This window comes from Nannospalax galili, unplaced genomic scaffold (assembly GCF_000622305.1).
Source record: "Nannospalax galili isolate Female #2095 unplaced genomic scaffold, S.galili_v1.0 scaffold675, whole genome shotgun sequence".
Taxonomy (NCBI): Eukaryota; Metazoa; Chordata; class Mammalia; order Rodentia; family Spalacidae; genus Nannospalax; species Nannospalax galili.
In genome coordinates this window covers 1,250,077-1,275,930 of record NW_008337205.1, presented here as the reverse complement: position 1 = coordinate 1,275,930, position 25,854 = coordinate 1,250,077, and the positions used below count along the sequence as shown (strand labels likewise).

Here is a 25,854-nt window from a genome sequence, read left to right as displayed (position 1 = left end):
TGCTCAGCTCACTTTCTACTTTTTAGTCATTCCAGACCCCAGTCCATGGGATGGTGCTGCCCACATTCAGGGTAGGGCTTCCCACCTCAATTAAACGCCTCTGAAAAGCTTTCACAGACACATCCAGATGTGTGTTTCCATGGTGGTTTTAAATTCCCTCAAGATAAGGTTAACTATCACAGAACAGATATACAGCTCAATAGAAATCAAGAGTTCAGGAGGGTATGGTGGTGCATGCCTTCAATGCTAGCATCTGGGAGGCAGGGGTGGGCAGATCTGAGTTTCAGGCCAACCTGGTCTAAATAAAGAGTTCTGGGCCAGCCAGTACTACATAGTGAGAGCTTGTCTCAAAATAAATAAAAGGCTGACCTAGGTCCAGGGTAGATTGTGCTGGCTAATATTATTTGTCAAGTTGACAGGATCTAGAATTACCTAGGAGACAAATCTCTGGGCATGTCTGTGTGGAAGTTTCTAGATTGGGTTAATTAAATTAACTAACTGGGTGGCACCATTCCCTGGGCTGAGGTCCTGGACTGAGGTCCTGGACTGAATAAAAAGGAGAAAGTGAGGTGAGCACCAGCATTCATCTCTCTCTGCTTCCTTACTGTGGATACAATGTGACCAGTTGCCTCATACTCCTGCTGCCATGCCTTCCCACCATGATGAACTGTGTCCTCAAACTGTGAGCCACAATAAACCCTTCCTTCCTTAAATTTCTTCTGTCAGGTCTTGGGGTTTTTTGTTTTTGTTTTTTTTTTAAATCTTGGCCCCTTTTCTAAGAGAACCTCATCCCCAACATGACCTTCTGATCTGCTGTTGGGACCTCTGGGAACACCCAAGGCTGACTTTGACTATTGCTGTCTCCATAGGCATTGGTGCCATCACACGGTGACTAGAACGGTGTCCTGCCAGGTGCAGAACGGCTCCGAGACAGTGATCCAGCGAGTCTACCAGAGCTGCCGGTGGCCTGGACCCTGTGCCAACCTCGTGAGGTAAAGGCATCCTGGCTGACCTGCTCTGCCATTTCTGTTCCCTTGGATGATGCCACTCAAGTGCAGCTCAAGGGTTGGGCTGGCCCCAGGACTGGAGAGAAGAGTTTACACAGATTTATAGGGTGTCATCTGTGTATAGGGAGTGGGGTGTAGGTACCAAGGAGAGAGGGACAGCTCCCACCCCACACATCTAACAGGAGGATTTTTGAAGCTGTTTGGGGGAGGGGATGGAGAAGGCACGGGAGGGACAAGTGGACTAAAGAGGGAAACAAATAGATTAAAATGTGGGGCATGGAAATCTAGCTCAGCCTTAACAACCATCGCCTCCCACACCTCTACCAGACATGCCCTCTCCTGGCCATATCCATCACAGCCCTTACCTCTCCCACCTCTCCCTTCTAACAGCCCTGCTTTCTCCTAGATTTCTCTCACCATCTCATTGGTCAGGATTTACACTGAAGCCTCAGTTTCCCTACTTGAAAATGGAGCTAACAGAATGCTGCCTTGGAAGGCTGCTGGCGGGAGTCTCATGTGAGACTCCATGATGCTGTCATTCCCGCAAGAAACTTACTTAGCATCGACCCTAAGGCTGGGGCTTTGATGAGCCTCAGACTTAGAAGCAGATTCCAGGCTCAGAGCCCTCTGGCAGCTCCCAGTGCAGCTCAGGACTGGGCATGCGCAGAGGCTGCATTCCTCACTCTGAGGTTAGGGAGGCAAAGCCCTGAGGAGCCCTCTTCCCCGCTGCCATGTGCTCATTCTTCTATTTAGAATCCCATTGCTCCGTGGGTCTGACCATGCTCTGACCACAGCATTTACATAGCAGCGTTCAGGTTTCCATACTTTTTGGTCTGTTTCTCCTCTCCATTTTTTCCTGAAGCCGCATAGGGTCCAATTTTGGTTCTCTCTGTCCTTTGAAGCATTCTTGATGTCTTGATTTGTGTTGGCATAGAACCTTGGTGGGGGAAAGCAGGATGCAGAATGGGCTTCATTGGGGCATTGTTCCTGATCCCCTTCCATTTTCCCCATTATAACATCACTTCAGTCTCTAGAGTCTGAGTTTGTCCTAGACAATATAACACACAGTAAAGGGGCTGGGGATGCAGCTCAGTTGGTTGCTTGCCTAGCATACACAAAGTCTTGGGTTCCATCCCCAGCATGACATAAACTGGGAGTGATGGAGCACACCTGTAATCCCAGTATTCAGGAGCTGGAGGCAAGAGGATCAGAAGTTCAATGTTATCTTCAGCTAAATAGCTCATTCAAGGCCAGTCTGGAGGAGGGGGAGACAAGGAGAGCCCATGCAGGTAGCGCTCCAGAGGCTAAGGCAGGAAGGACATGAACTTGAGGCCTATCTGGGATACATAGCAAGGCCCTGTCTCAAAAGAAAATGGCATAAAACCAGGCTGGGGTATTGGCTCAATGGGTAAAGTGCTTACTATACAAGCGTAATACCCAAGTTTGATCCTCAGAACCCATGTAATGGACCATGGGGGCTGGTAAGATGGGTCAGTGGTTAAGAGCACTGACTGCTCTTGCAGAGGTCCTAGATTCAGTTCCCAGCACCCACATGGTGGCTAACAACCATCCATAACTCCAGTTCCAGGGAATTCAATGCCCTCTTCTGACCTCCAAGGGTATTGCACAACACAGGTGCACTTACATATATGCAGGCAACACACTCATGCACATAAAATAAAAATAATAAATAAAATATTGAAATAATAATAAACAAATAAAAGGCTTGGCATGGTGACACAAGTTTGTTGAATCCCATGGTCACTGGCCAGCCAGGCTAGCCTAATTGGAAAGCTTCACTAGTGAGATACCTATCTTTAAAAAAAAAAAAGTAGGGGGCTGGAAAGATGGCTCAACCCTTAAGAGCACTTGCTGCTCTTGCAGAGGACCCAGGTTTCATTCCTGGCACCCACATGTTGACTAACAACCATCCATAACTTCAGTTCTAGGGGATCAGACACCCTCTTCTGACCTCTGCAGTATTTCATGACATGGATGCACTTACATGCAAGCCATACACTTATAAATATAAAAATAATAAATAAAATAGTTTATTTGAATTTTTTTTTGTCTTTTTGAGACAGGGTCTCCTTGTAGTCCTAGATGACCTGAACTCACTATGTAGACCAGGCTTGCCTTGAACTCACAAAGATCCACCTGCCTTTGCCTCCCAAGTTCTGGGACTAAAGGTGTGCGCCACCACACCCGGCCAAATATAGTTTTTTTAAGAAAGCAAAGTTCACTGAGCATAGTGTTGTATGCCTTTAATCCCAGCACTCAGGAGTCAGAGACAAGTTAATCTCTGTGAATTTGAGGCCGGTCTGGTCTATAGAGTGAGTTCTAGGCTGACCAAGACTACATAGTGAGACCTTGTCTTGACAAACAAGATGGATGGTGCCTGAGAAACGACATCTGAGGTGATCTCTGGCCTCCATGAACACACATGCATATGTATACATAGACACAAACACATACAAACACACACAAAGAAATGGTGCCAGAAGCTAGGGGCAGTAAAAGGTGAAGTCAGGAAAGACACTTTGTTTCTTTTGATGGTATCAGGGGCCAACAAGATGGCTCAACAGGTAAAAGGCTGACAGTCTGAGTTCCATCCCCAAGACCCACAGAGTGGAAGGACAGAACCACAAGTTGTTCTCTCACCTCTTCACACACTCTATGGCTGCACACACCCATACATATACACATATTAATTAAATGAATATAATGGAAGAAAGTTTAGAGCCCTGTCTAGCTATTGCTAAAGCATGAGACTCTTAATATTAAGGTTTGTAGGTCAGTGCCCCACGATAGGTGACTTGAAATTTGTTGGTTGTGGTTGTACATGCTGATAGATATGCTGAAGGTCTGAGAGTGTTTATAAAGGGCTGGGAATGACTCTGGGTAGAGGGGACACTGGCTGGTGCAGGTGGGGGCCACCGGTAGTTGCAGGAGGAGGAAAAAGAAAAGCTGACAGAGCATGTGTACTTTGGCACAGGCAACTGGACTTTTCAGAAAAGTAGGATGGGGAAGGGGGACCCCCTCTGGAACACTGCCCATACTTGTGAGGGCCTCAGAGGCAGGAACAGAGCACCCTTGTTTCATATTTTATTTTATTTATTTATTTATTTGTTTGTTTGTTTATTATTTGAGACAGGGTCTCATTGTGTAGCCTTGGCTGGCCTGGAACTCACTATGTAGACCAGGCTGGCCTTGAACTCAGAGAGCCACCTCCTTCTGCTTCCCAAGTGCTGGAACTAAAGGTCCATGTCTGTCTTCATTTTTTTCTTTTTCTATTTTCATATACATGGGTGCCATGCATGTGTATATATGCATGGTGCACATATGTAGAAGAGTACACATGTGTGTTCATGTATATGGAGGCCTGAGGTGGATGGCCAGAATCATCTTTGATTGCTTTTCCATCTTATTCATTGAGGTACGGTCTCTCAAACCCAGCGTTTGCTGATGTGGATAGATGCAATGGCTAAATGGTTGACAACTTGGCAGACTTGGGAAGGGGGAACTTCAGTTGAGGAATTTCCTCTATCAGACTGGCCTGTGGCCATGTCTGTGAGGCATTTCCTTAATTGTTAATTGATGTAGAAGGGCCCAGTCCACTGTGGGCCGTGTCATCCTTAGGCAGGTGGGCCTGGGTTGTATAAGAAAGGTAGCTGAGGGGGTGAAGAGATGGCTCAGTGGTCAAGAGCACTGACTGCTCTTGCAGAGGACCTGGGTTTGATTCCCGGTACCCATATGGTGGCTAACAATTGTCTGTAGCTCCAGTTCCAGGGGACCCGATGCCTTCTTCTGACCTCCATGGGCACTGCATAACAAGGGTGCACTTGCACACATTCAGGCAATACACTCATACACATAAAATAAAAATAATAAATAAAATTTTTTTTAAAAAAAGAAAGGTAGCTGAGCAAGCCAATAAGCAGCATTCCTCCATGGTCTCTGCTCCAATACTTGCCTCCAGGTTCCTGCTTTGAGTCCCTGCCTTGGCTTCCCTCACTAATGGATTGTGAGATGGGAGTTTTGTAGGATAAAATAAACCCTTTCCTCCCCAAGTTGCTTTCATCCAAGGTGTTTTATCACAGTAACAGAAAAGCTAGCTAGAACACTAGTCACCCATGCCAACTTGCTCTGGGAATCCCCTGTTTTCACCTTCCCAGACTGGAATTACAGGTGGACTGCCAAGCCTGCCTGGCATTATCTCTTCTGCCTTTGCAGGCATTGTACACACATGATACACTTACCTACATGCAGGCAAAACAAAATGAATGTAAAGTAAAATACAACCAAAATATGTTTTGTAGTGTGTGTATATTAGACAGGGGTCAGGATAGTACCTACATTATTCATCTTCCTCATTGCTATGGCAAGTACTGTCAAAATCAACTCAAGGAAGGAAGGGTTCATCATGGCTCACAGTTTGAGGACACAGTCCATCATGGTAGGAAGACATGGCAGCAGGAGTGTGAGGCAGCTGCTCACATCGCATCCACAGTCAGGAAGCAGAGAGCAATGAATGCTGGTGCTCAGCTCACTTTCTTCTTTTTATTCAGTCAGGACTCCAGCCCACAGGATGGTGCTGCCCACATTCAAGGTGAGTCTTCCCACCTCAGTTAACCCAATCTAGAAACTACCTCACAAACATGCCCAGAGGTATGTCTCCGTGGTAATTCTAGATCCTGTCAAGTTGACAATTGATTTTAACCATGACAGAACTCCAAAGTAATATTGCAGCCAACATGAGACCAGGCACTAATGTATGAAAAGAAGAGTGAGAGAGAGAGAGAGAGAGAGAGAGAGAGAGAGAAACCCAGAGATTGAAAAAGAATTGAGAGAGAAACAGAGAGAGATTTTTGCTGATGAGATATTTACATCACCACAGTAGATGGTCTGGAGTTTTCCTAAAGAGCATTTGAGTAGAGAACTGGGGACAGGGGCTTCCTCTAGGAAAAGGGGTGCTGGTGGGAAAGAGGGATCTTTTTTGAGGAGCAGCCTGTGGGCCCTACTGTAGGCCATGGAGGGAGGTTGGGCTGGAGGCAGCTCTGGGCTGGTCCTTCCCTGCTGTCCACGGGGTGGCTTCTCACTGACTCTGTGATGAAGGGAAAGAATCAGGAGCCTTCCTTGGGAGGGCCTCTCAAAACTCTTTGAGGACCTATGGTGGTTAGCATTCATGGTCAACTTGCCTGGATTTAGAATCACCTAGGAGACATACCTGTTGGGAGTGCCTATGAGGGTGTTTCCAGAGAGGTTTAACTGAGGAAGGAAGAGCCACCCTGAATGGGGGTGGAACCATTGCATGGGCTGAGGTCCTCAACTGGATTAAAAGGAGAAAGTAGGACCAGTGAGATGACTCAGTAGGTAAAGGGGCTTGCTGCACAAATTTGATGACTTGTGCTCAATCCCCTTATGATTACCCACATCCTGCTGTGGAAGGAAAGAAGTGAATCCCAAAAGTTGTCCTCTGACCTCCAGACCTATGCCCTGGCATGAGTGCCTTCACAAACACACACGATAATACACACACACAATAATAATAATAGTAATAATAATACATATATTTTAATAGAAGGGACTGGAGAAATGGCTCAGCGGTTAAGAGCACTAACTACTCTTGCAGAGGACCTGGGTTCAATTCCCAGCACTCACATCGTGGTTAACGTCCATCAGTAGCTCCAGTTCCAGTGAACCTGATGCTTTCTTCTGACCTCATGGGGCATTGCACAACATGGGTGCACTTATACACATGCAGGCAATACACTCAGACATATAAAATAAAAATAATAAATAAAATATTTTTTAAATTTTTAATGAGACTGGTGCAGGCCAGCATGAACAACCAAGAGTCTCTACCTCATTGGTCAATTGGCAAATACAGTTGCTTGCATCTCTGAATCTGATTTTGTTTGTTTGTTTGTGTATGAGTGTTTTGCCTGCATGTATGTAAGTGCACCGGCCAAAAATAAATGAATAAATAAATAAAATAAAAATTAAAAAAAGAAAATACTAAAAAAAAAATCCCATTTTTTTAAAAAAGGAAGGTCTCACAGATGGCTCAGTGGATACAGGTACCTGCTGCCAAGCCTGACAACCTTCAGTTCGACTCAGAGTCCTGCATGGTGGGACAAGGAAACTGAATCAATAAATTGGCCTCTGACCTCTATGTACACACTGTAGCTCAAGGGTTCATGCACACACACAAATAAGTACAATAAAATTAACTAAAAATTTAAAATAAACAAAGGAGAAAGCGAGCTGAGCACCACCACTCATCTCTCTCTGCTTCCTGACTGTGGATGCCATGTGAGCGGCTGCCTCTGCCATGCCTTCCCGCCATGACGGACTGCATCCTCAAACTGTGAGACAAAATAAACTCTTCCTTCATTCAGTTGCCTTTGTCAGATGTTTTGTCACTGTGATAAGAAAAGTCACTAGCAAAGAACCAGAAGATAGAAGATCATCTGGCTTCCTTTCCCGTGCCTTAGTTTTTTCGTTGAAGACATCAGATGGCCGCAGTGCCACTTCTTGTCCCGGAGTAGAAAGCTGTCTTGGTGGGTGTCTGTTCCTTGCAATGGGGTATTGGGTGTAGATGCTGCCCTTGGGTCCCCCCAGCCCCTCAGTCAGCTGTTGATGGTGGTGGACTGGGCTCAGGAAGCCTGGCAGACTTGGAGGACGAAGCCTGGCAGACTTGGAGGATGGAGGCTTTTCTCCCCTGGACCTCCTCTGCCCTTGGCCAGCTCCCTGGCCCCTCCGAGGTCTTTGGTGGCATTTGAACCAACTTTTTCCAGGTGTGTTGAGTGGATGGCTTTGCCTGAACTCTCTAGGGTGTCATTTGCCTCTTTATCCATCCTTTGCCAGATTCCCTCCGTACTGGCCAACCTCTCTGCACTCCTAGGGTTGCCTGCCATACAGGGATGGGACAGATGTCTGCCAGGCTACACGGAATTTGGATTTAAACACTTTAAGATGTGACCTTTCCTTCCTGAGCTCCCTTTCCCCCTCTTCATCCTCATCCTCTTCCTCCTCCTCTTCTTTCTCTTCCTCCTCTCATCCTTATCTTCCTCTTCCTCCTTCTCTCCCCTCTTCCTTCTGACTGTGGGGTTGGAAAGCACACAGGGGTACATCCCCCATCAGGCCTAGCCTGTCCAGGCCATGTTCCCCACCTCTAGTGGCCTGTGACCCTGGGCTACAGTGGAAGAGGCTGCTTACTGGGCCTGCTGTCTCTTTTATCTGTTGTATTGATTCTGTGTGTGTGTGTGTGTGTGTGTGTGTGTGTGTGTGTATGTGGAGGCCAGAGGTCTACATTAAGTGATAACCCTCAGGTTCTGTACACCTTGTGGGTTATTTTTAAATTTTTAATTTATTTTAATTTACTTATTAAATTTAATTATTAATTAATTAATTAATTAATTTTGAGACAGGGTCTCCCTGTAGTCCCAGCTGGCCTGGAACTCACTATGTAGACCAGACTGGCCTCAATCTCACAGAGATCTACCTGCTTCTGCTTCCCTAGTGCTGGGATTAATGGCATATGCTACCATGCCTAGCTTATTCTTTTAATTTTATGTGTATGAGTGTTTTGCCTGTATGTACATGTATTGTGCCATGTACCTGCATTGTACCATGTATGTGCAATGCCCAAGGAGGCCAGAAGAAGGTGTTGAATCCCCTGGAACTGGAGTCATGCATGGTTGTTAACCACCATATGGGTGTTGGGAGCTGAACCTGGGTCCTCTGCAGGAGCAGTCAGTGCTTTTAGCTGCTGAGCTATCTCTCCAGCCTCCCACCTTGGGCTTTGAGAGACAATCTCTCAGGTAGCCTGAAACTTGCCAATTTTGCTAGGCTGACTGACCAGCAAGCCCCCAGAATCTACATGTCTCTGCCTGTTCAACATTTGAAATTATAAGTGTGCACCACCACACCCAATATTAAACTTTCTTCTTCTTCTTCTTCTTCTTCTTCTTCTTCTTCTTCTTCTTCTTCTTCTTCTTCTTCTTCTTCTTCTTCTTCTTCTTGTGTGTGTGTGTGTGTGTGTGTGTGTCTGTGCACATGCACACATACCATGGCACACATGTGAAGGTCAGAGGACAACTTTGTGGAGTTGGTTCTCTCCTTCCACCTTCACATGGGCTCCAGCAGTAGAATTCAGGTTACCAGGCTTGTGTGGTAAGTCCTGTACCCACTGAACCATCTTGCTGGCCCCATTGATATGTGGTTTCTGGAGATCTGGGGCTTTTTGCTACTCTAACATTCCCTCCTCTGAAGAGGTAACCCTAAAATCTTTTAGGGATTAGATAGGCGCTCCCAAATACTTTTGGCATTTTTGGCCTTTGGAACAGAGTATGTGGCTAAGAAGCCCAAGGATATTTTGACTTTTAGCCAAGAAACTGGCTGCTTTTCTTTGGGGTCTTTTTACTCTAACTGCCTAGCCAATTCCTACCTCCTATTCCTATCACACCATCCTCTGAAGAGGTTACCCAACTTGCGGATAGAGAATCGGGACGCAGAGAGCTCTGGCTTTTTCCATGCTGAACAGGGACGCAGGGTGAGGTAATTTGGGTACCCCTTCAGTGGGTCTATCTGAAAGACTCCCAAATTGCATAACTCTTATCTGTAGGGGGGGAATAAAAAGTCCTTGACTGGTGAATAGGAGATGTGAAGGAGAAGTAAAGGCAAGAGCAGTTAGCATTACAAGTTCTAGACAGGGAACCAGAAAAAGTCAGAACAGGCAGAACAGGGCAAATTTCAAATGTTCTTAGAGTCCATTGGGATTTCTTGACTAGAGCTTCCAAAAAAGCATCCTTCTATTGGGTTCCGCCTCATTTTTCTTTTGTTTGCCAAGGCTGGACTTGAGAGTGATGGACTCAGGATTTGTTTTCAGGGGTCCTAATGCTTTTTAAGGCAAGCACTTTATCCATTGAACTTTCACTCCAGCCCCCACCTGATCTTATTGTTTTCATGACAAAGTCTCACTAGGTGGCTCAGAATGGTCTTAAACTCACAATCCTTCTCCTCAGCCTCCCAAGTGCTGAGATCCAAGGCCTGTGCTACCATGCCCAGCTGTCATTTCTATCCAATACTTTGGAAGGATTCGATTAGTTCTGGGAGCTACCAGAGGCCTGAGACACCCACTCCTGGCTCAATCCTGCAGTGGGACTTGCCCTCCTTTCCTGCTGGCCCTCTGCGGTTAAACAGGAAATAATCTCTTCCCTCACAGTCTGAACATGGCCTCCCTGTTTCCTGTTGAGTCTCTGGCCTGGCTCACTACATCCTAGCCTGTTCCTACTTCTGAAAGTACTGGATGAGGAAGAAGAGGACCAGGCAGGCCAAGAAGCCTGGAAAGCTGATGTGCCCAGTGAGAGAGGCACCAGGCTACCTTGGATGAGGTCTCAGGGATGAGAAGTGGCACCTGGACCATGACAGTTCCTGGGCTCCCATCAAGGAGCTTCATTTACAGATGTCTTCTTTAAAGGCAAGAGACGGTGGCCCCTGCTGACCTCTTTCTAGTTTCTGGTATCTTACCCCTGATGGGAGTACCTCCTTCAAATCTCTTTTTTAGTTTTTTATTAAAATAGTATTTGTTTTATTTTGTTTTATGTGTGTGTTTTACCTGCATGTATGCAAATGCAGCTGTGTCATGCAATGCCCACGGAGGCCAGAAGAGGATAGTTGTTAGCTACTATGTGGTGCTGAGAAGTGAACCCAGGTCCTCTGCAGGAGCAGCCAGCACTCAACAGCTGAGTCATATCTCCAGTGCCTAAAAAGATTTATTTTTAATTGTGTGTGTGTGTACGTGTGTGTGGTGTGTACATGTGAGTGCAGATGCATGCACAGGCTGGAAGAGGGCGTCAGATCCCCTGGAGCTAGTTGTGAGTTACCTGACATGGGTGCTGGGAATGGAACTCGGGTCCTCTGCAGGGAGGCCAGAGGAGAATATGAGGGTCCTGCTCTGTCACGCTCCACCTTATTCCTTTGAGACAGGGTCTCTCACTGAACCTAGAGCTAGGCTGGAGGCCAGCACACCCAGTGATCCTGTCTCCATACCACATAATGCTGGGGTTATAGGATGTGCAGGGCCACACTTGGCTTTTTATGTGGGTGCTGGATATTTGAACTCAGGTCCTCATATTTGTACAGCAGGCCCTCTTGCCCTCCCCAGTGACTATTCTTTAGTAATAAAAAAGACAAGATATTATTATGAGGGAAAGAAGGCAGGCACTAGAGGGGATATATTGCAAGATCTTCTGACCAAAGTTTCAGATAGACAGAATTAATCCACAATCAGAGTAATCAGCACAACTGATCAGCATAGTTAATTCTGAGGGCAGGGAGGAGGAACAGGAATTGTTTAGAGGTAAACAATACATTCATCTTTATTGTACGTAAATTGTAGTTAAATTGTTTTTGATTTACTCATTTTTATTGTATGTGTATGAATATTTTGCCTGCATGAATGTATGTGTACCATGTGTATACAGTATTGGTAGAGGCCAGAAGAGGGTGTCAGATTCCCTGAAACTGGAGTTACAGATGGTTGTCAGCCACCATGTAGATGCCAGGATCTGAACTCAGGTCCTCTGCAAGAGCAGCAAGTGCTCTTAACTGCTGAGCAATCTCTCTACCCCCTGTAAATTGTACTTGAATAAAAGGAAAAATCTGTTATTACAGAAATGAGTAGCTGCTAGGTGTGGTGGGGCATGCCTGTAACCCCAGCCATGGGGAGGTGGAGGCAGAAGGATCAAAAGCTCAAGGCCAGCCTCAGCTGCAGGAGACTGTGTAAACAACAACAAAACCCCAAACAGTCTGTGAGACAGCTCAGCAAGTGTAGGTGTTTGCCACCAAGTTTGATGACTTGAGTTCAATCCTGGGGCCCCACATGGTAGAAGGAAAAAACTGACTCCCAAAAGTTGTCCTCTGAACTACACACACACACACACACACACACACACACACACACACACACGCGCGCGCACATACACACACTGCGGCATGCTTCTATCCTCACACAGATACATATAAATGTAAACAAAACCCATGAAACAAGTGACTAAAGAGCAAAGTCATCATTTTCCTTTATAACATGTGCCTGTGTGCGTCGTAGGCCACACATGTTGTGTGATCCATCCTGTACACTCATTCATCCTGCTCTGTTATTTCTTACATTGTCTTTATCCACATATAGCAGACTCTGGGCAAGCATTCACTGGGCACAGGAATGAGTGTCAATAATGGCTTGTAACCAAGCCCACTTACAAGATGTGCGGGGTGGGTAGAAGAGGGAGGGAGGAGGAGTAGAGGAGGGAGCATGTTAACTCTGATCGGGAGACCAGATGCTTCACAGAGGAGGGGACTTTGGGGTCCTGCCCTGAAAGGTCTTTGGTTTTTTGGGGGGCGGGGGGAGAATGAAGGAGGCCTTTGAGCCTTTGTGTGCAAGATCAGAAGGTTGGAAGGTCAAGATCCAGGCAGCTTATGTGACATGGTCATAGCCCTGGCACCTGCTGGTGGTTACAGAAGGACAAGGGCAGAAAGGCAGGCAGTGTCGTTCTATTTCTTCTGAAAGGTTTTCTCTTTATTCTGTGGGAAAAGGTTTTAGAGTGAGGCAGCTGCCAAACTGAATCTACATTTTAGAAAGTTTATCACCTAAGCCAGGCAGGGCAGCACAGGTTTGTAATTCTGGAACTTAGGAGGCAGAGGCAGGAGGATCAGGAACTTGAGGTCAGCCTGGGCACAGAGCAAGACTTTATTTGAAAAAAAAACTTCACAAGTCAGATATGCATGATGACACATGTCTGTCATCTTAGCAGTCTGGAGGTGAAGGCAGGATCGGAGTTCAAGGTCAATTTTGGCTACATAGTGAGTTTGAGGCCATTTTGGACTATGTGAGACCCTGTTTCAGAAAGAAGAGTGGAGAGAGAGGGGTTAAGAGGGAAGGGAAGGAAGGATAGGCAGGGGAGGAGAGGGAAGGGAAGGGGAAAAGGAAGGGAAGGGAGGGGAGAGGGAAAGGAGGAATTTAGTTTGCCAATCATATGCTCACAGCAGGGGACAGAGGTTCTTTATCACCTGGCAGACAGCTCACAGATGTCTACTAAAGCCACCTGAATGTCCAGTTGACCTCTAAGGGTTGGGTGGCTTTGCTGGTGAAACAACACCACACACTGTTGGAACTCGTGCCTGTACTTTGAAAAGTGCTTAGACCTTTTCAAATATAAGCTTGTGTCATTGCTACCAACCAGCACCGCAATCCAAGAATGAGGGACAAGAAGATACTGTGTTGGCAGACAGGCTCTCCCCCTGCTATATAGGGGCCTGAAATCAGCCTGGGAAGATTCTAGAAGGACGCATGTTCCTGAGTAGAATGACAAGGTGCTGGAGCAATTCTGTCTGGGCTCAGATCCTTCTGCCACCTTCTAGCATTGTGGCCATGCCTCAGTTTCCTTACATGCAAGTTTAGGAATATAAGGGCCTCTTGTGTCTTATGGTCACTCTACAGTGGCATATATAACCATTCTGCACAGAGAGTATTCCACTGAAGCTATTGCTGTATTAGGGCCAGGGGATGGCTTAGAAAGAAAAGGTGATTGCTGCCAAGCCTGATGATCTGAGTTCGAATCCTGGGACCCACATGATGTAAGGAGAGAACTGACTCTTGAAAGTTGTCCTCTGATCTCTATACACACACACCGTGGCTTGTGTGAAGGCTCCTCCGCACAGTAATAATATTTTTTCTCTGAAATAATAATAATAATAATAATAATAATAATAATAATAATAATGACTATGATGATGCTGATGGGGGTGGTAGATGCACAAGAGTGTGTGTGTGTGGAGGCCAGAGGACAACTTTGGGTGCCATTCACCTTTTTCAAGACAAAAGTCTCTCACTGGCCTGGAACTCAGCAAACAGGCTAGACTAGCTAACCAGTAAAGCCCAGGGGCCCTTCTGGTGTCCAGCTTCCCAGTGCTGGGATTACAGGTATGGATCATCATACTTCAGCTCTTCCTGAAGGGTCCCATTGGCTGACAATGAATATCTTCTTCTGAGTCTGACCACAGTGCAACCCCAAGGTTGTGTGTTCACCAGGTCAACCACAGAACAAGGGAAGGTTGTGCTCTGCGGTTAAGGCTGTCCAGATGTTCTTTGGACTCTGCTGATGTTTTTCTTTTCTATATCCCTATCCTACTCACCCAGAACCTGAGACAGTTTCCAGCAATGCTGGCCACATTCAGAGAGCTATAGAAAGGCAGGGGTGACCTGGATCTCATAGTACATCTCTGAGTGAGCAACCTCAGCTACTCAGGGGTTGAGGCAGGAGGATTGCAAGTTCAGGGATTACTGGAGATGATACAGAGTATGCTCCAGGTCAGTGAGGCAACTTGATAAGACCCCATCTTAAAATGAAGAGCAGGCTGGGGTGCAGTTTAGCAGTAGAGTACTGTCTAGAATCCCTCAGTGAGGGACTGAGGGCATGGCTCAATGATAGAACATCTGCCTAGAATTCTCCAGTGAGGGGCTGGGGTTGTGGCTTGGTGGGGAAGCACCTGCCTAGAATTGTCCAGTGAGAGGCTGGGGTTGTAGCTTGGTGGTAGAGTATCTACCTAGAATCTCCCAGTAAGGGATGTGGCTTAGTGGTAGAGCACCTGCCTAGAATCCCCCAGTGAGGGGTTAAAAAAGAACAAAAGGAAGTCCTGAAGAATCTTCCAATCTCTGCACAGGCTGGGAGGGCTGATTTGCCTAAGACCACAGAGCCAATGAGCACACAGCAGGGAGGACAGGTCCACTGTCCAGGTGGCCTCCAGAACGATATGTGGACACAGCACCTTCAGCATCCATTTGGGATTGGGGGTGTGGATGGGCAGGAGTGCACACCCCACTGATCTGGTCCTTGTGTTAGTTACAGGACTTTCATTAGACCCACCTACCGAGTTTCCTACCGTACGGTGACTGCACTTGAGTGGAGGTGCTGCCCTGGATTTACTGGGAGCAACTGTGAGGAGGGTAAGTACGGGACAGGACCACAGTCCATTGGGCTGTGGTGACTATGGGTGTTTCTTTCCTTATGCAGACATGCCCTTTGCCAGCTGGGTCCCTTCTCTATGTGTGCTTTGTGAATTGCAATTCTATCCTTTTCCCAAATGACCTCTGAGCCCAGTGCACTGTGTGAAATGGTCTGTCATGCCTGTGGGTCCTGACTTGGGTCTCTGCTTCCCTTGGTTGGATAGGGAATGAAGTAGCTTCCTGAGTTTTGGCTTGGGTCAAGGGACTTGATTGGTTGCCTGGTCCTTCTTCTGTATATGACATACCCAGGACTGGGACAGGTCCAACTCGATGTTTGTGCTCTGAGAAAATACAGATAAGGTTCGAATCTAGTACAATCAGGCAGATACCAGGGTGTGGCTGTGCTCAGCTTCCCTAGATGTCAGAGGAAAGATGAACACATGGGTCATGCCAGGCCCTTCCTTTCCAATGCCTTGAAGCCCTGGCACAGCCTGGGTCTAGTCCCCAGAGGGCCAGACAGCAGCACTCAGGTGGAAGTCAGAGGCGGCCCACAAAGCACACCTCTTCAACTCTCCTGACCTAGGAAAGTGAGTCTGGCTTAAAGCAAAAGGGTGTGATGAGCCAGGTGGCCTTTAGTTCTAGCCTTTGGGAGGCAGAAACAGGCGTATCTGAGGCCAGCCTGGTCCACTAGTGACTTCCAGGCAGGCTGGGACTAGGGAGATCCTGTCAATAACAACAACAACAACAACAACAACAACAACAATAAAAACCTAGGCTCAGATGTGAGTTTTGTATTTGGAAAGAATAGTTAGCCTCTAAGTTGACTTTCTGACAAAATTATTCTTCCATTTTTCTTAAATTATATAGCATATTTACATACATATGGTGTGTGGGGGGTAGAGGTCAACACTGGGTATCATTCCTCAGGACTCATCCACCATTAAAAAAATTAAACGTATTCATTTATGTGTGTGCATGTGCCCTAATGCATGTGTATAGAAGTCAGAGGCCAATTTGCAGGAGTCAGTCTCTTCTTCCACAGTGTGAGTCCCAAGGATTGAACTCAGGTTGTCTGGTTTGGTAACAAGTGCCTTAATCCACTGAGCCCTCTTGCCAGCCCCACCTTGTTTTCGGGGACAGGGTTTTCATTAGAACTTGGAGCTCTCTAATTAGGCCACTGAACCCCAAGGACCCACCTGTCTCCACTTCCTCAGTGTTGAGACTGCCGTCGCACCACCTGGGGGGTGAACTCACATCCTCATGCTTGCATAGCAAGCACTTTGCCAACTGAGCCATCTCCTAGCCCCTTAAATATATTTTTTACTTAGGTATTTTAAATTCATGATGTGTTTATATGGATATTATCCCCTTATATGTCAAGGAGTATCTGTATGGGGCTGGAGCAATAGCTCAGTGGTTAAGAGCACTGACTGTTCTTTCAGAGGGCCTGGGTTCAATTCTCTGCACACACATGGTGGTGAGCAACCATCTGTAACTCCAGTTCCTAGGGATCCGACGCCCTCTTCTGGCCTCCATGGGCATTTCACAACATGGGTGCACTTATATACAAGCAGGCAAAACACTCATGCATATAAAATTAAATAAATCAAAATTTTTTAAAGAAAAAAGCATGAGTATATGCTCAATGTAGAAAAGGTAGAAAAATCTAGAATTAGATCTTTCAAGGTAGTCTCAAGTTTTCCTTTGGAAAAAATAAGAACAAAACAAAACAACTCCAGATCAATTTTGAGCTCATATGACAATTGTTTGGTGATGTTCCGTATCACTTAAATGTCAAGAGCATCTCTTCTTGTTGATAGACAGCCTTCTAGAATGTCATTTTTAGTGGTTCTGGGGTATAGAAACACACACTATTAACTATAATCCCTGTTATAAGATACTTGAGTTGATTCCAATTTTTTTTGTCTTTTTGAACTTTTAAATAACTTACTATAAACATTCTTTTTAAAAAGTGAAGTAAAACCGGGCATGGTGGCACACATCTTTAGTCTCAGCACTCAGGAGGCAGAGGCAGGAGGATCTCTGTGAGTTCAAGGCCAGCCTGGTCTACATAGTGAGTTCAGGTCAGCTGGGACTACAGGGAGACCCTGTCTCAAAAAGACAGAAAAAAAAAAGACCAAAAAAAGAAAAAAAATGATGTAGTGTTTACATACACTTAAATACACAAATGTTTAGCTATTTATGTGTATATATGTGTCTGTGTCTGTGAGTGTATGCACATGTGTGTGTGGATGCATGTCCTTGTGTGACCAGAGAGCATCAGGTGTCCTCCTCTATGACTCTCTGCTTATTCCTTTGAGGCAAGGTCTCTCCTGAACCTGAGGCTTTTGTTTTCTCAACTAGGTTGGCAAGTCCCAGTGATCCTCCTGTCTATGCCCCATCATCAGAGCTAGGGTTATAGTCATGTGCAGGGTACCTGGCTTGTTATGTAGTTGCTGGGATCCAAATTTTTGTCCTCATGGTTGTGCAGTATGTGCTCTTAATGACTGAGCCATGGCTCTAGCTCCCAAATGTACAGATTATTATTTTTTTTGAGAGGTCTCCCTGTAGCCTTGACTGGCCTAGAACTCACTATGTAGACCAGGCTGGCCTCAATCTCACAGAGATCTGCCTGTCTCTGTCTCCCAAGTGTGGGGATTATAGGCATGTGCCCCCATGCCTGGCCCAAATGCACAAATCTTAAGTGTATTACACACAATGAGCTTTGATCACCTCCCAGAAAATTCCCACCCCTAAGTCTCTGTGGCTATGTTTCCTGACATAAAAGATTCATTAACTACTTAGAGTTCCTTGCGAGCCCCTACCTCCTCTACAATGGGAATTTTAAAAATATGTGGTTTTGCCTGTGTGTATGTAAGTATGCCTGTAGCATGCAATGCCTGGAGAGGCCAGAAGAGGGTGTCAGATTCCCTGGAACTGAAGTTACTGACAGTTGTTAGCTACCATGTGGGTGCTGGGAACTGAACCTGGGTCCTCCGCAAAAGCATCCTGTGCTCTTGACTGCTGAGCCTTCTTCCAGCCCTTTGATGGCTTGCTGATGGACCAGTCTTATGTGGGTCTTGTTCTGGTAATCACAGCTGCTGAGATGTCATGCCTGGAAGACAACATTCCACAGCACTCCACCCCTTCCTCCAGTTCTTACACTCTGCCCTCTCTTCTGAGGTATTCCCTGAGCCTTGGGGCGGGGGTGCAGTGAGAGGGTTGAATAAATCCGGCATCATTTTCTCTTGTTTTGTTGCTCGTATATTGAAAGACATTTGATTTTGAAAAATATTGACTCCATTCTGGAATCAGCCTAGATGTCCATCAACTGATGGTTGGATAAAGGAAATGTGAATATGTAAATAGGGAGTTTTATTCAGCCATAAAGAAAAATGAAATTGTGCCATTTCCAGGAAAATGAATCGGAAAACAGACTCTTATGTTAAGCAAAATAAGCCAGACTCCGAAAGACAATTGTTACATGTATCTTCTCACATAGAGAATCTGAACATCAGGATGAAACCCATTTTATGTTATGAATATAATATAAAAAGATATTTGTGTGTGTGCATGTGTGTGGCGACTGGATGTTAATATTGGGCATCTTCCTCAATCGCTCTCTACCTTATTTTCTGAGACAGGGTCTCTCACTGAACCTGGAACTCACTGAATCACCCCAGACAGCCTCCTGTCTCTGCCTCTGTTGGAATTATAGGCATGTACTACTACACCCGGCTTTCTATGAGGATGCTGGGGATCAAACTCAGATCCTCATGCATACATAGCAAGCACTTTACAGAATGAGCCATCTCTCCAGCCCTAAAAGACACAGTGCGGGTGTGCACTGTTCCTGGATCATGATTTCTGCCAGAGCTGAGTGAAGAAGGCAGCATTAAACATGAGTAAGGTTCTATTCTTTTCCACTAGAAAAGAACAAATAAAATGTCTGATCGTGAGAGTGATTATACATGCCATTAGTCCCAGCACTTGGGAAGCAGAGGCAGGCTGTGAGTTTGAGACCAGCCGGATCTACATAGGGAGCTCCAGGCCAGTCAGGACTACATAATGAGACCCTGTCTCAAAACAAAACAAAACAAAACAAAAAACAAAGTGGTTCCATGGGGCTGAAGACATGGCTCAACGGTTAAGAACAATTGCTGCTTTTGCAGAGGACTGGAGTTCAGCTCCCCAGCACCCATGTCAGGTGGCTCACAACCACTTATAACTCTAACTCCAGGGACCTGATGCCCCCTCAGGCCTCTGTGGATACTGCACTCACATGGTGCACATACTCATACAAATACATATACACATAAATAATTAAAAATAAAATAAATCTCACATCCTATGACTTGATGTCCCTCCATTTAGTTCCATTTGGGTTGCAGCAGAGGTGACATCACCTCTATTAACATCATTCCATCAAGCCTGTATTCTTCACCTTGGAAACTACACAGTTTAGAGAGGGCTTTCAGCCCATTGTTGTGTATTGTCATTGTACAGATGTATGCAATGTATGGATGAATAGATGTGGAAACAGCAAGGAAGAGAGTGGCCAAGTCATTTAGCTAATGTGGGCCCAACACACAGCTGGAACCTGGATTTTTTAAAATAAATATTTTATTTATTATTTTTATTTTTATGTGATGAGTGTATTGCTTGCATGTAGGTAGGTGCGCTCATGTTGTCCAATGCCACAGAGATCAGAAGAAGATGTTGAATTCCCCTGAAACTGGAGTTTCAGACATTTGTTAGCCACCATGTGGGTACTGGGAATTGAACCCAGGTCCTCTGCAAGAGTAGTCGGTACTCTTTTTTTTTTAACTTTTACAAAAACTTTATCGAGAATTTCATACATGCATATAAGGTGTTTTGATCAAATCCATGCCCACTCCCTCCCTTCCAACCCCTCCCAATAGTCAGTACTCTTAACCACTGAGCCATTTCTCTAGCCCCAGAACCTGAACTTTTTTAAAAAAAACATTTCTTTTCTTTATGTTTATTTTATGTATATGAATGTTTTGTCTGCATGTATTTAAGTGAACCCATGTCATATAATGCCTGCAGAGGCCAGAAGAGCATGTTGGATTCCCTTGGAACTGGAGTTATGGACATAGCTAGCACCCCCTTCCCATGGTCTTTCCCAGCCTATATACATTAGCCCCTCACTATAAGACCCAGAGGCAAAGTGCAATTAGGGCAGAAGTGCATGAATGACTGGGAGGAGTGGCTGGACCCAGGTGAGGATCCCATGATCCTCTCCACTTCCTTCCGTGAGGGACCTTTAACAGCCAACAAGCCCAGCTATAAGGATTGCTTGCAAGCAGATGCAGCCTGTCTTGTGAAATGGTGGTTGCTTGACTTGAAGGGTAGTGCTGCACAAGGTTTTACAGCCCACTTCCGGTTTGCTCTCTGCTTCTTGTTCCTCCAAGATATGAGGAGGTAGGGGGGCTATAGTTGCACACTCCTACCACCATGGAGTTGTTCTCTGCCATGCCTTCCCCACCATCATCGACTGTGTTCCCTCAAACCACGAGCCAACCGATTCTTCCTCTAAGTTGCTCTTCATCAGGTGTTTTGTCACAGCAACAAGAAAAGTAATTAGGGGCTGGAGAGACGGCTCAGCAGTTAAAAGAACTGGCTGCTCTTGCAGAGGACCCGGGTTTAATTCACAGCATCCATATGGTGGCTAACAACCATCCATAACTCCAGTTTCAGGGGCTCCAACACCCTCTCCTGGCCTCTCTGGGCATTGCACACACAGGTGCACTTACACACATTCAGGCAAAATACGCATATATATATAAAATGAAAATAAAATATTTTTTAAAATAAAAGTAGTTGCTGGGCATGGTGGCTCACACCTTTTAATACCAGCACTAGCCGGGTCTACATAGTGAGTTCCAGGACAGCTGGGGCTACAGGGAGGTGCTGTCTCTAATAAAATAAAATAAAATAAAATAAAATAAAATAAAATAATAAAATAAAAGGAGTTAATATAGTGTTTTAGTGATTTCCCACAAAGTTAAGCGACACACCAGCAGGAGATAAGTTTAACTTAAGTCAGGAACTTTTCTCTTTTTCCTTTCTTTGTTTCCATCTGGAAATGAATCTAGACTGGACAGGAAATGAATCTCTTGCCCATAGGGGCAAAGGCAGGCCTGAGGCTGAGGGGTTTAGTTATTGCATGTAAGCATGGATCTGTTTGATTGGCGGCCAAGACGGGGCTGCCCTTTCACCCAGCTCCAGCTCTGTGTATGAGCCTGTTTGTGTTTTGAATGGCAGAGGATTCAAAGACAAAAGCTCTCCCAAGAGGAGCTGAGGCCATCCTTACTGATCATCAGAGCTCAGTGTTTTATGGGAAATGATTTCCAGTGAACCTGAGGAGGTTTCCAAGGTTTGACTTTCATGCCTGTCTTTAAAGTGACAGATAAGCAAGTAGGGTCATTTATTTAAATGAACCATGGTCTTGGGGGGCTCTAGGTACTGTGCTGGGTGCTGATATCAGCTGATGAAGAGGGAAGCTGGGGAGGTCCTAGGTGGGCTGGCAGGATCCTCCCAGAAGAGTAAGCACAGGATCCCAGTGCTAGGAAAGCACTTCACTAAACATATGTTTGAGATGCTATGGGACCCACAAGAGGAAAAAATCTGTGGGGTACCTTCAGACTCCAGGACTGCCCTAATTTTCTCATGACCCCACTCCCTGGGTATCACCTCACTTCTAAACAACAACAACAACAACAACAACAAATGTTGATTTTCCTCTAGTTCTTTCCTACCTCGAGAAGAATCTTTTTTTAAATGTTTTATTTATTATTTTTATTTTATGTGTATGAGTGTATTGCCTGCATGTATGTGAGTGCACCCGTGTCATGCAGTGCTGTGGAGGTCAGAAGAGGGCTTCAGATTTCCCTGGGGCTGGAGTTAAGGACAGTTCGTAGCTGCCACGTGGGTGCTGGGAATTGAACCTGGGTCCTCTGCAAGAGCAGTCAGTGCTCTTAACTGATGGGCCATCTCTCCAGCCCCTCAAGAGAAGAATCTTAAGAGCTGGAGGCATAGCTTACTGTAGAGCACTTGCCTAGAACCCCTAGTTAGGGGCTGAGGGTGTGGCTCAGTGGTAGAGCACAGGCCTAGAATCCTCCAGTGAGGGGTTGGGGTGTGGCTCAGTGGTAGAACACTTGCTTAGAATCCACCAGTGTGGTAGGTACATGTTCCAGGCCCTGAGCTGTATCCCTAGTTCCTCAAACCAAGACTGTAACAATGTGATTAAATTTCCATCTCCCTTTGTACTGCCTTGTCTCTGGCTCCCTTTGCCTTTTCCCTGACTCAGGTTCCCTCTCCAACCCCCAAGGCCAGCCTCTGCCTTACTGTCTCATTTAAGACTGTGGGATTTTAATTTCTGGAGCCAACTGGGTGACAATACAGAGAATTGAATTCATTTGGGAGAAGAAATTATTGCTGACAGTTTCGGAGAGGATTAAAAAACCAACAACAAAGAAACAAAAACACTCTGACCAGAAGGAACTTGGGGAGGAAAGGGTTTATTAACCTGACAGCTTACAGTTCATTAGGAGGGGAAATGGGGCAGGAACTCAGGGCAGGAACTTGGAGACAGGAACTGAAGCACAGACCATGGAGGAACACAACTTACTGATTTGCTCCTAGCTTGTGCTCAGCCTTTCTTTTCTTTCAATATTTATTTATTTATTTATTTATTTATTTTTATTTGTATGTGTATGAGTGTTTTGCCTGCATGTACTGTAAAGGCATTCATGTTTCCCATGCCCACAGAGGCCAGAAGAGGGCATCAGGTCCCCTGGAACTCATGTTTCAAAAGATTTAAGCCATCATGTGTGTGCTAGGAACCAAACCTAGGTCCTCTGCAAGAGTAGCCAGTGCTATTAATTGCTGAGCCATCTTTCCAGCCCCCTCAACCTGCTTTCTTATACAACCTAGGACCACCTGCCCATGGGTGAACCACCCACAAGAACTGGGTCCTCCTGCATCAATTAGCAATTAATAAAATGCATCACAGACATGGTCACAGGCCAATTTAATGGAAGCAGTGACTCAACTGTGGGGCCAACTCTAGCAGCCTGGTCCCTGGCACTAGGATGGTATAGGGTGGGAGAAATACTGACTTGCTGTGACTGGGTGTGATGGCACAAACTTTAATCCCAGCATTGAGAGGCAGAGGCAAGCAAACTTTAATGCCAGCATTGAGAGGCAGAGGTCTCTGTGAGTTCCAGGCCAGCCAGTGCTACATAGTGAGACCCTATCTCAAAACAAACAAAACAAAACAAAAAACGAAAACAAAAAGTGAGTATGGCTTCCTTAGGAGCCATTCCAGAATGTTGTGTCCTATCTTTAGAAATTAGCTAGCCCTGGGAGGCACAGTCTCTCTCCAGGTATGTACCATCCCCACCTTGCCCCCAAGACAACAAAACTACATAAGCTATGTGTGGGGTCTCTCCCTCCCCTTGTAGGTTGGTGGTCATTGGCCACCGATCCACGAGGACAAAGGGAGCAGAAGCGACGAACGGGGTCAGGACTGCCATTGAGCACTGACGGAAGAAAGCCCTTCCAGGGAGGCAGGTTCAGTGATACAGCTCCAGATTCAGTGAAACAGCTCCGTTTATTCAGTGGGGGTCAGGGAAAATACAGTGTGGAGGCAGCAGCCAATGCTTCAGCTGATAGGTGCTCATAGTATGCTTTATTTACATGTGGTAGCAGGATCCTATCATCTGACTATGGGGCAATGCCTAATTATCATATAGAAAAAACCTGGGGGTAGTTTTTACTCCAGGTAACTATGCCAAAGGTCATGTTCTGAATAAGGTCAGGCATTCGTACTTGGAGGCACTTTCTAGGTAAGTCAGGCAGGAAGCCCCTGCTGAGAAAGGAGCCAACCTTAACAGCAGGGTTCCCCAACAGCTATGAAAAATAAAAAATGGTGGGATGGGGAGATAGATTAATAGGCAAAATGCTTTCCATGCAAGCTGAAAGACCTGAGTCAATCCCTAGAACCCATGGAGGTTTTGAAAAGGGCATGGTCAAATGTGATCAGGAGGCAGAGACAGGGATCTCTGAGGCTTACAGACCAGCTGCCCTAGCCTGCTTGATGGGTTTCATGCCACTGAGAGAGTATGTCTCAAAACAAACAACCATAACAAAAAACTCAAGGTGGACAGCACTTGAGGAACAACACCTCCAGATTTTCTTCTGGCTTCCAAATGTGTACATACATGTGCACCCAATATGCACACACACACACACACACACACACACACACACACACACAATTCAGTGGCCACTCAGTCTCCTCACAGAATGGTCCTCTGTGAAGAATGTATCTTTGTTGCATTGATTTATAAAAGCTGGAGTCTGGGGCTGGAGAGATGGCTCAGTGGTTAAGAGCACTGACTACTCTTGCAGAGGACCCAGGTTCAATTCCTAGCACCTATATGGGGGCTACAGACCTTTCTTAACTCCAGTTCTAAGGGAATCCAAAGCCCTCTTCTGACCTCTGCAGCATTGCACGACATGGGTGCACTCACATACATGCAGGCAATACACTCATACACATAAAATAAAAATAATAAAATATTTTTTTAAAAAGCCAGAGTCTGATACCTTTCTAGAACTAATGAATGAATCCCACAGTGACAACCTTCCCAGGCACAAGGCGGCATATTCATTTCTTGTTGCTGAGAAAAAAAGTTAAGAGGATAGATTTACTTTGGTTTATAGTTTGGGGGATGTGGTAGGTTGAATGAGAAGCCCCTCCCCCCATAGGCTCAAGTATTTGAACAGTTGGTCAGTTGGCGGTGCTGTTTGGGGAGGTCATGAAACCTGTAGGAAGTGTGGTCTTGCTGGAGGAAACATGCCATTGGGGGTGGGCTTTGAGGGTTCATAGCCTCACCCCACTTCCAGTTTGCCCTCTCTCCTTGTGCTTCCTATGTCTGCTTAAAGATGTGAGCACTGAGCTTTCCTCCAGCTGCCTCCTGCTGCCATGCCTCCCCACCATGAGAGACTCTTAACCCTCTAGTACTGTAATTCAAATTAACTCTGCCTTCTCTAAGTTGCCTTGGTCATGGTGTTTTAGCACAGCAATAAGAGAGCAACTAATATCAGGGGTAAGGTCTGTCATGGTGAGGAAGGCCTGGTAATTCTGTCTATGGGGCTTGTTATAGCTCAGAGGATCAGGAAACAGCTTCATCCGGAAGCATTGCCAGAAGACGCCCTCTTTAACAACCCTAAAAAATGACGTTCTGCTTCTTAAAAGTTCCATGACCTCCAAGAACAGCGCCACCAGCTGGGAACCAAGTGTTCAGACACATGAACCTGTAAGGGACATTTCACATTTCAGTAATAGACAGCAAGTTCACAGAATGAGTGACCGAGGATTTCCATCTATGGATGAGTAACTGAAGTTTCAAGAAATGCTGGGGCTGGGGACATATTAATAATAGCTCAGTTGGCAGTATGCTTGCCTAATGTGCATGAAGTTTTGGGTTCCATCCCCAAACTGCATAAACCAGATGTGGTGGTGCACATCTGTAATCCCAGCATTTGGGAAGTCGAGGTTTGAGAATCAGAAGTTCAGGGTCATCTTTGGTTATATAGCAAGTTTGAGGCCAGCCTGAGCTACATGAGACCCTGTTTAAAAAAAGAAAGAGGGCAGGGTCTGGAGAGATGGCTCAGCAGTTAAGAACACTGGTTGTTCTTGCAGAAGACCTGGGTTTAAATCCCAGCACCCACATGGAAGCTAACAACCATCCGTAACTCCAGTCCCAGGGGATCCAACAGCCTCTTCTGACCTCCTCGGGCATTGCA

At 45.8% G+C, this 25,854-nt stretch overlaps 1 protein-coding gene across 2 annotated transcripts in view; it reads left to right on the top strand.

The window, feature by feature from the left end:
- Col26a1 (collagen type XXVI alpha 1 chain) overlaps positions 1 to 25,854 on the top strand; it is a 167,499-nt gene that overhangs the window by 49,509 nt on the left and 92,136 nt on the right. Inside the window, exons 2-3 of one of the 2 annotated variants that reach the window (XM_008832302.3) lie at positions 870 to 992; positions 14,918 to 15,015. In XM_008832302.3, coding sequence (XP_008830524.1) covers positions 870 to 992; positions 14,918 to 15,015 — 221 coding nt within the window. Of the gene's footprint in view, positions 1 to 869; positions 993 to 14,911; positions 15,016 to 25,854 lie in introns of both variants that reach the window. The other variant, XM_008832301.3, reaches the window with a different exon arrangement.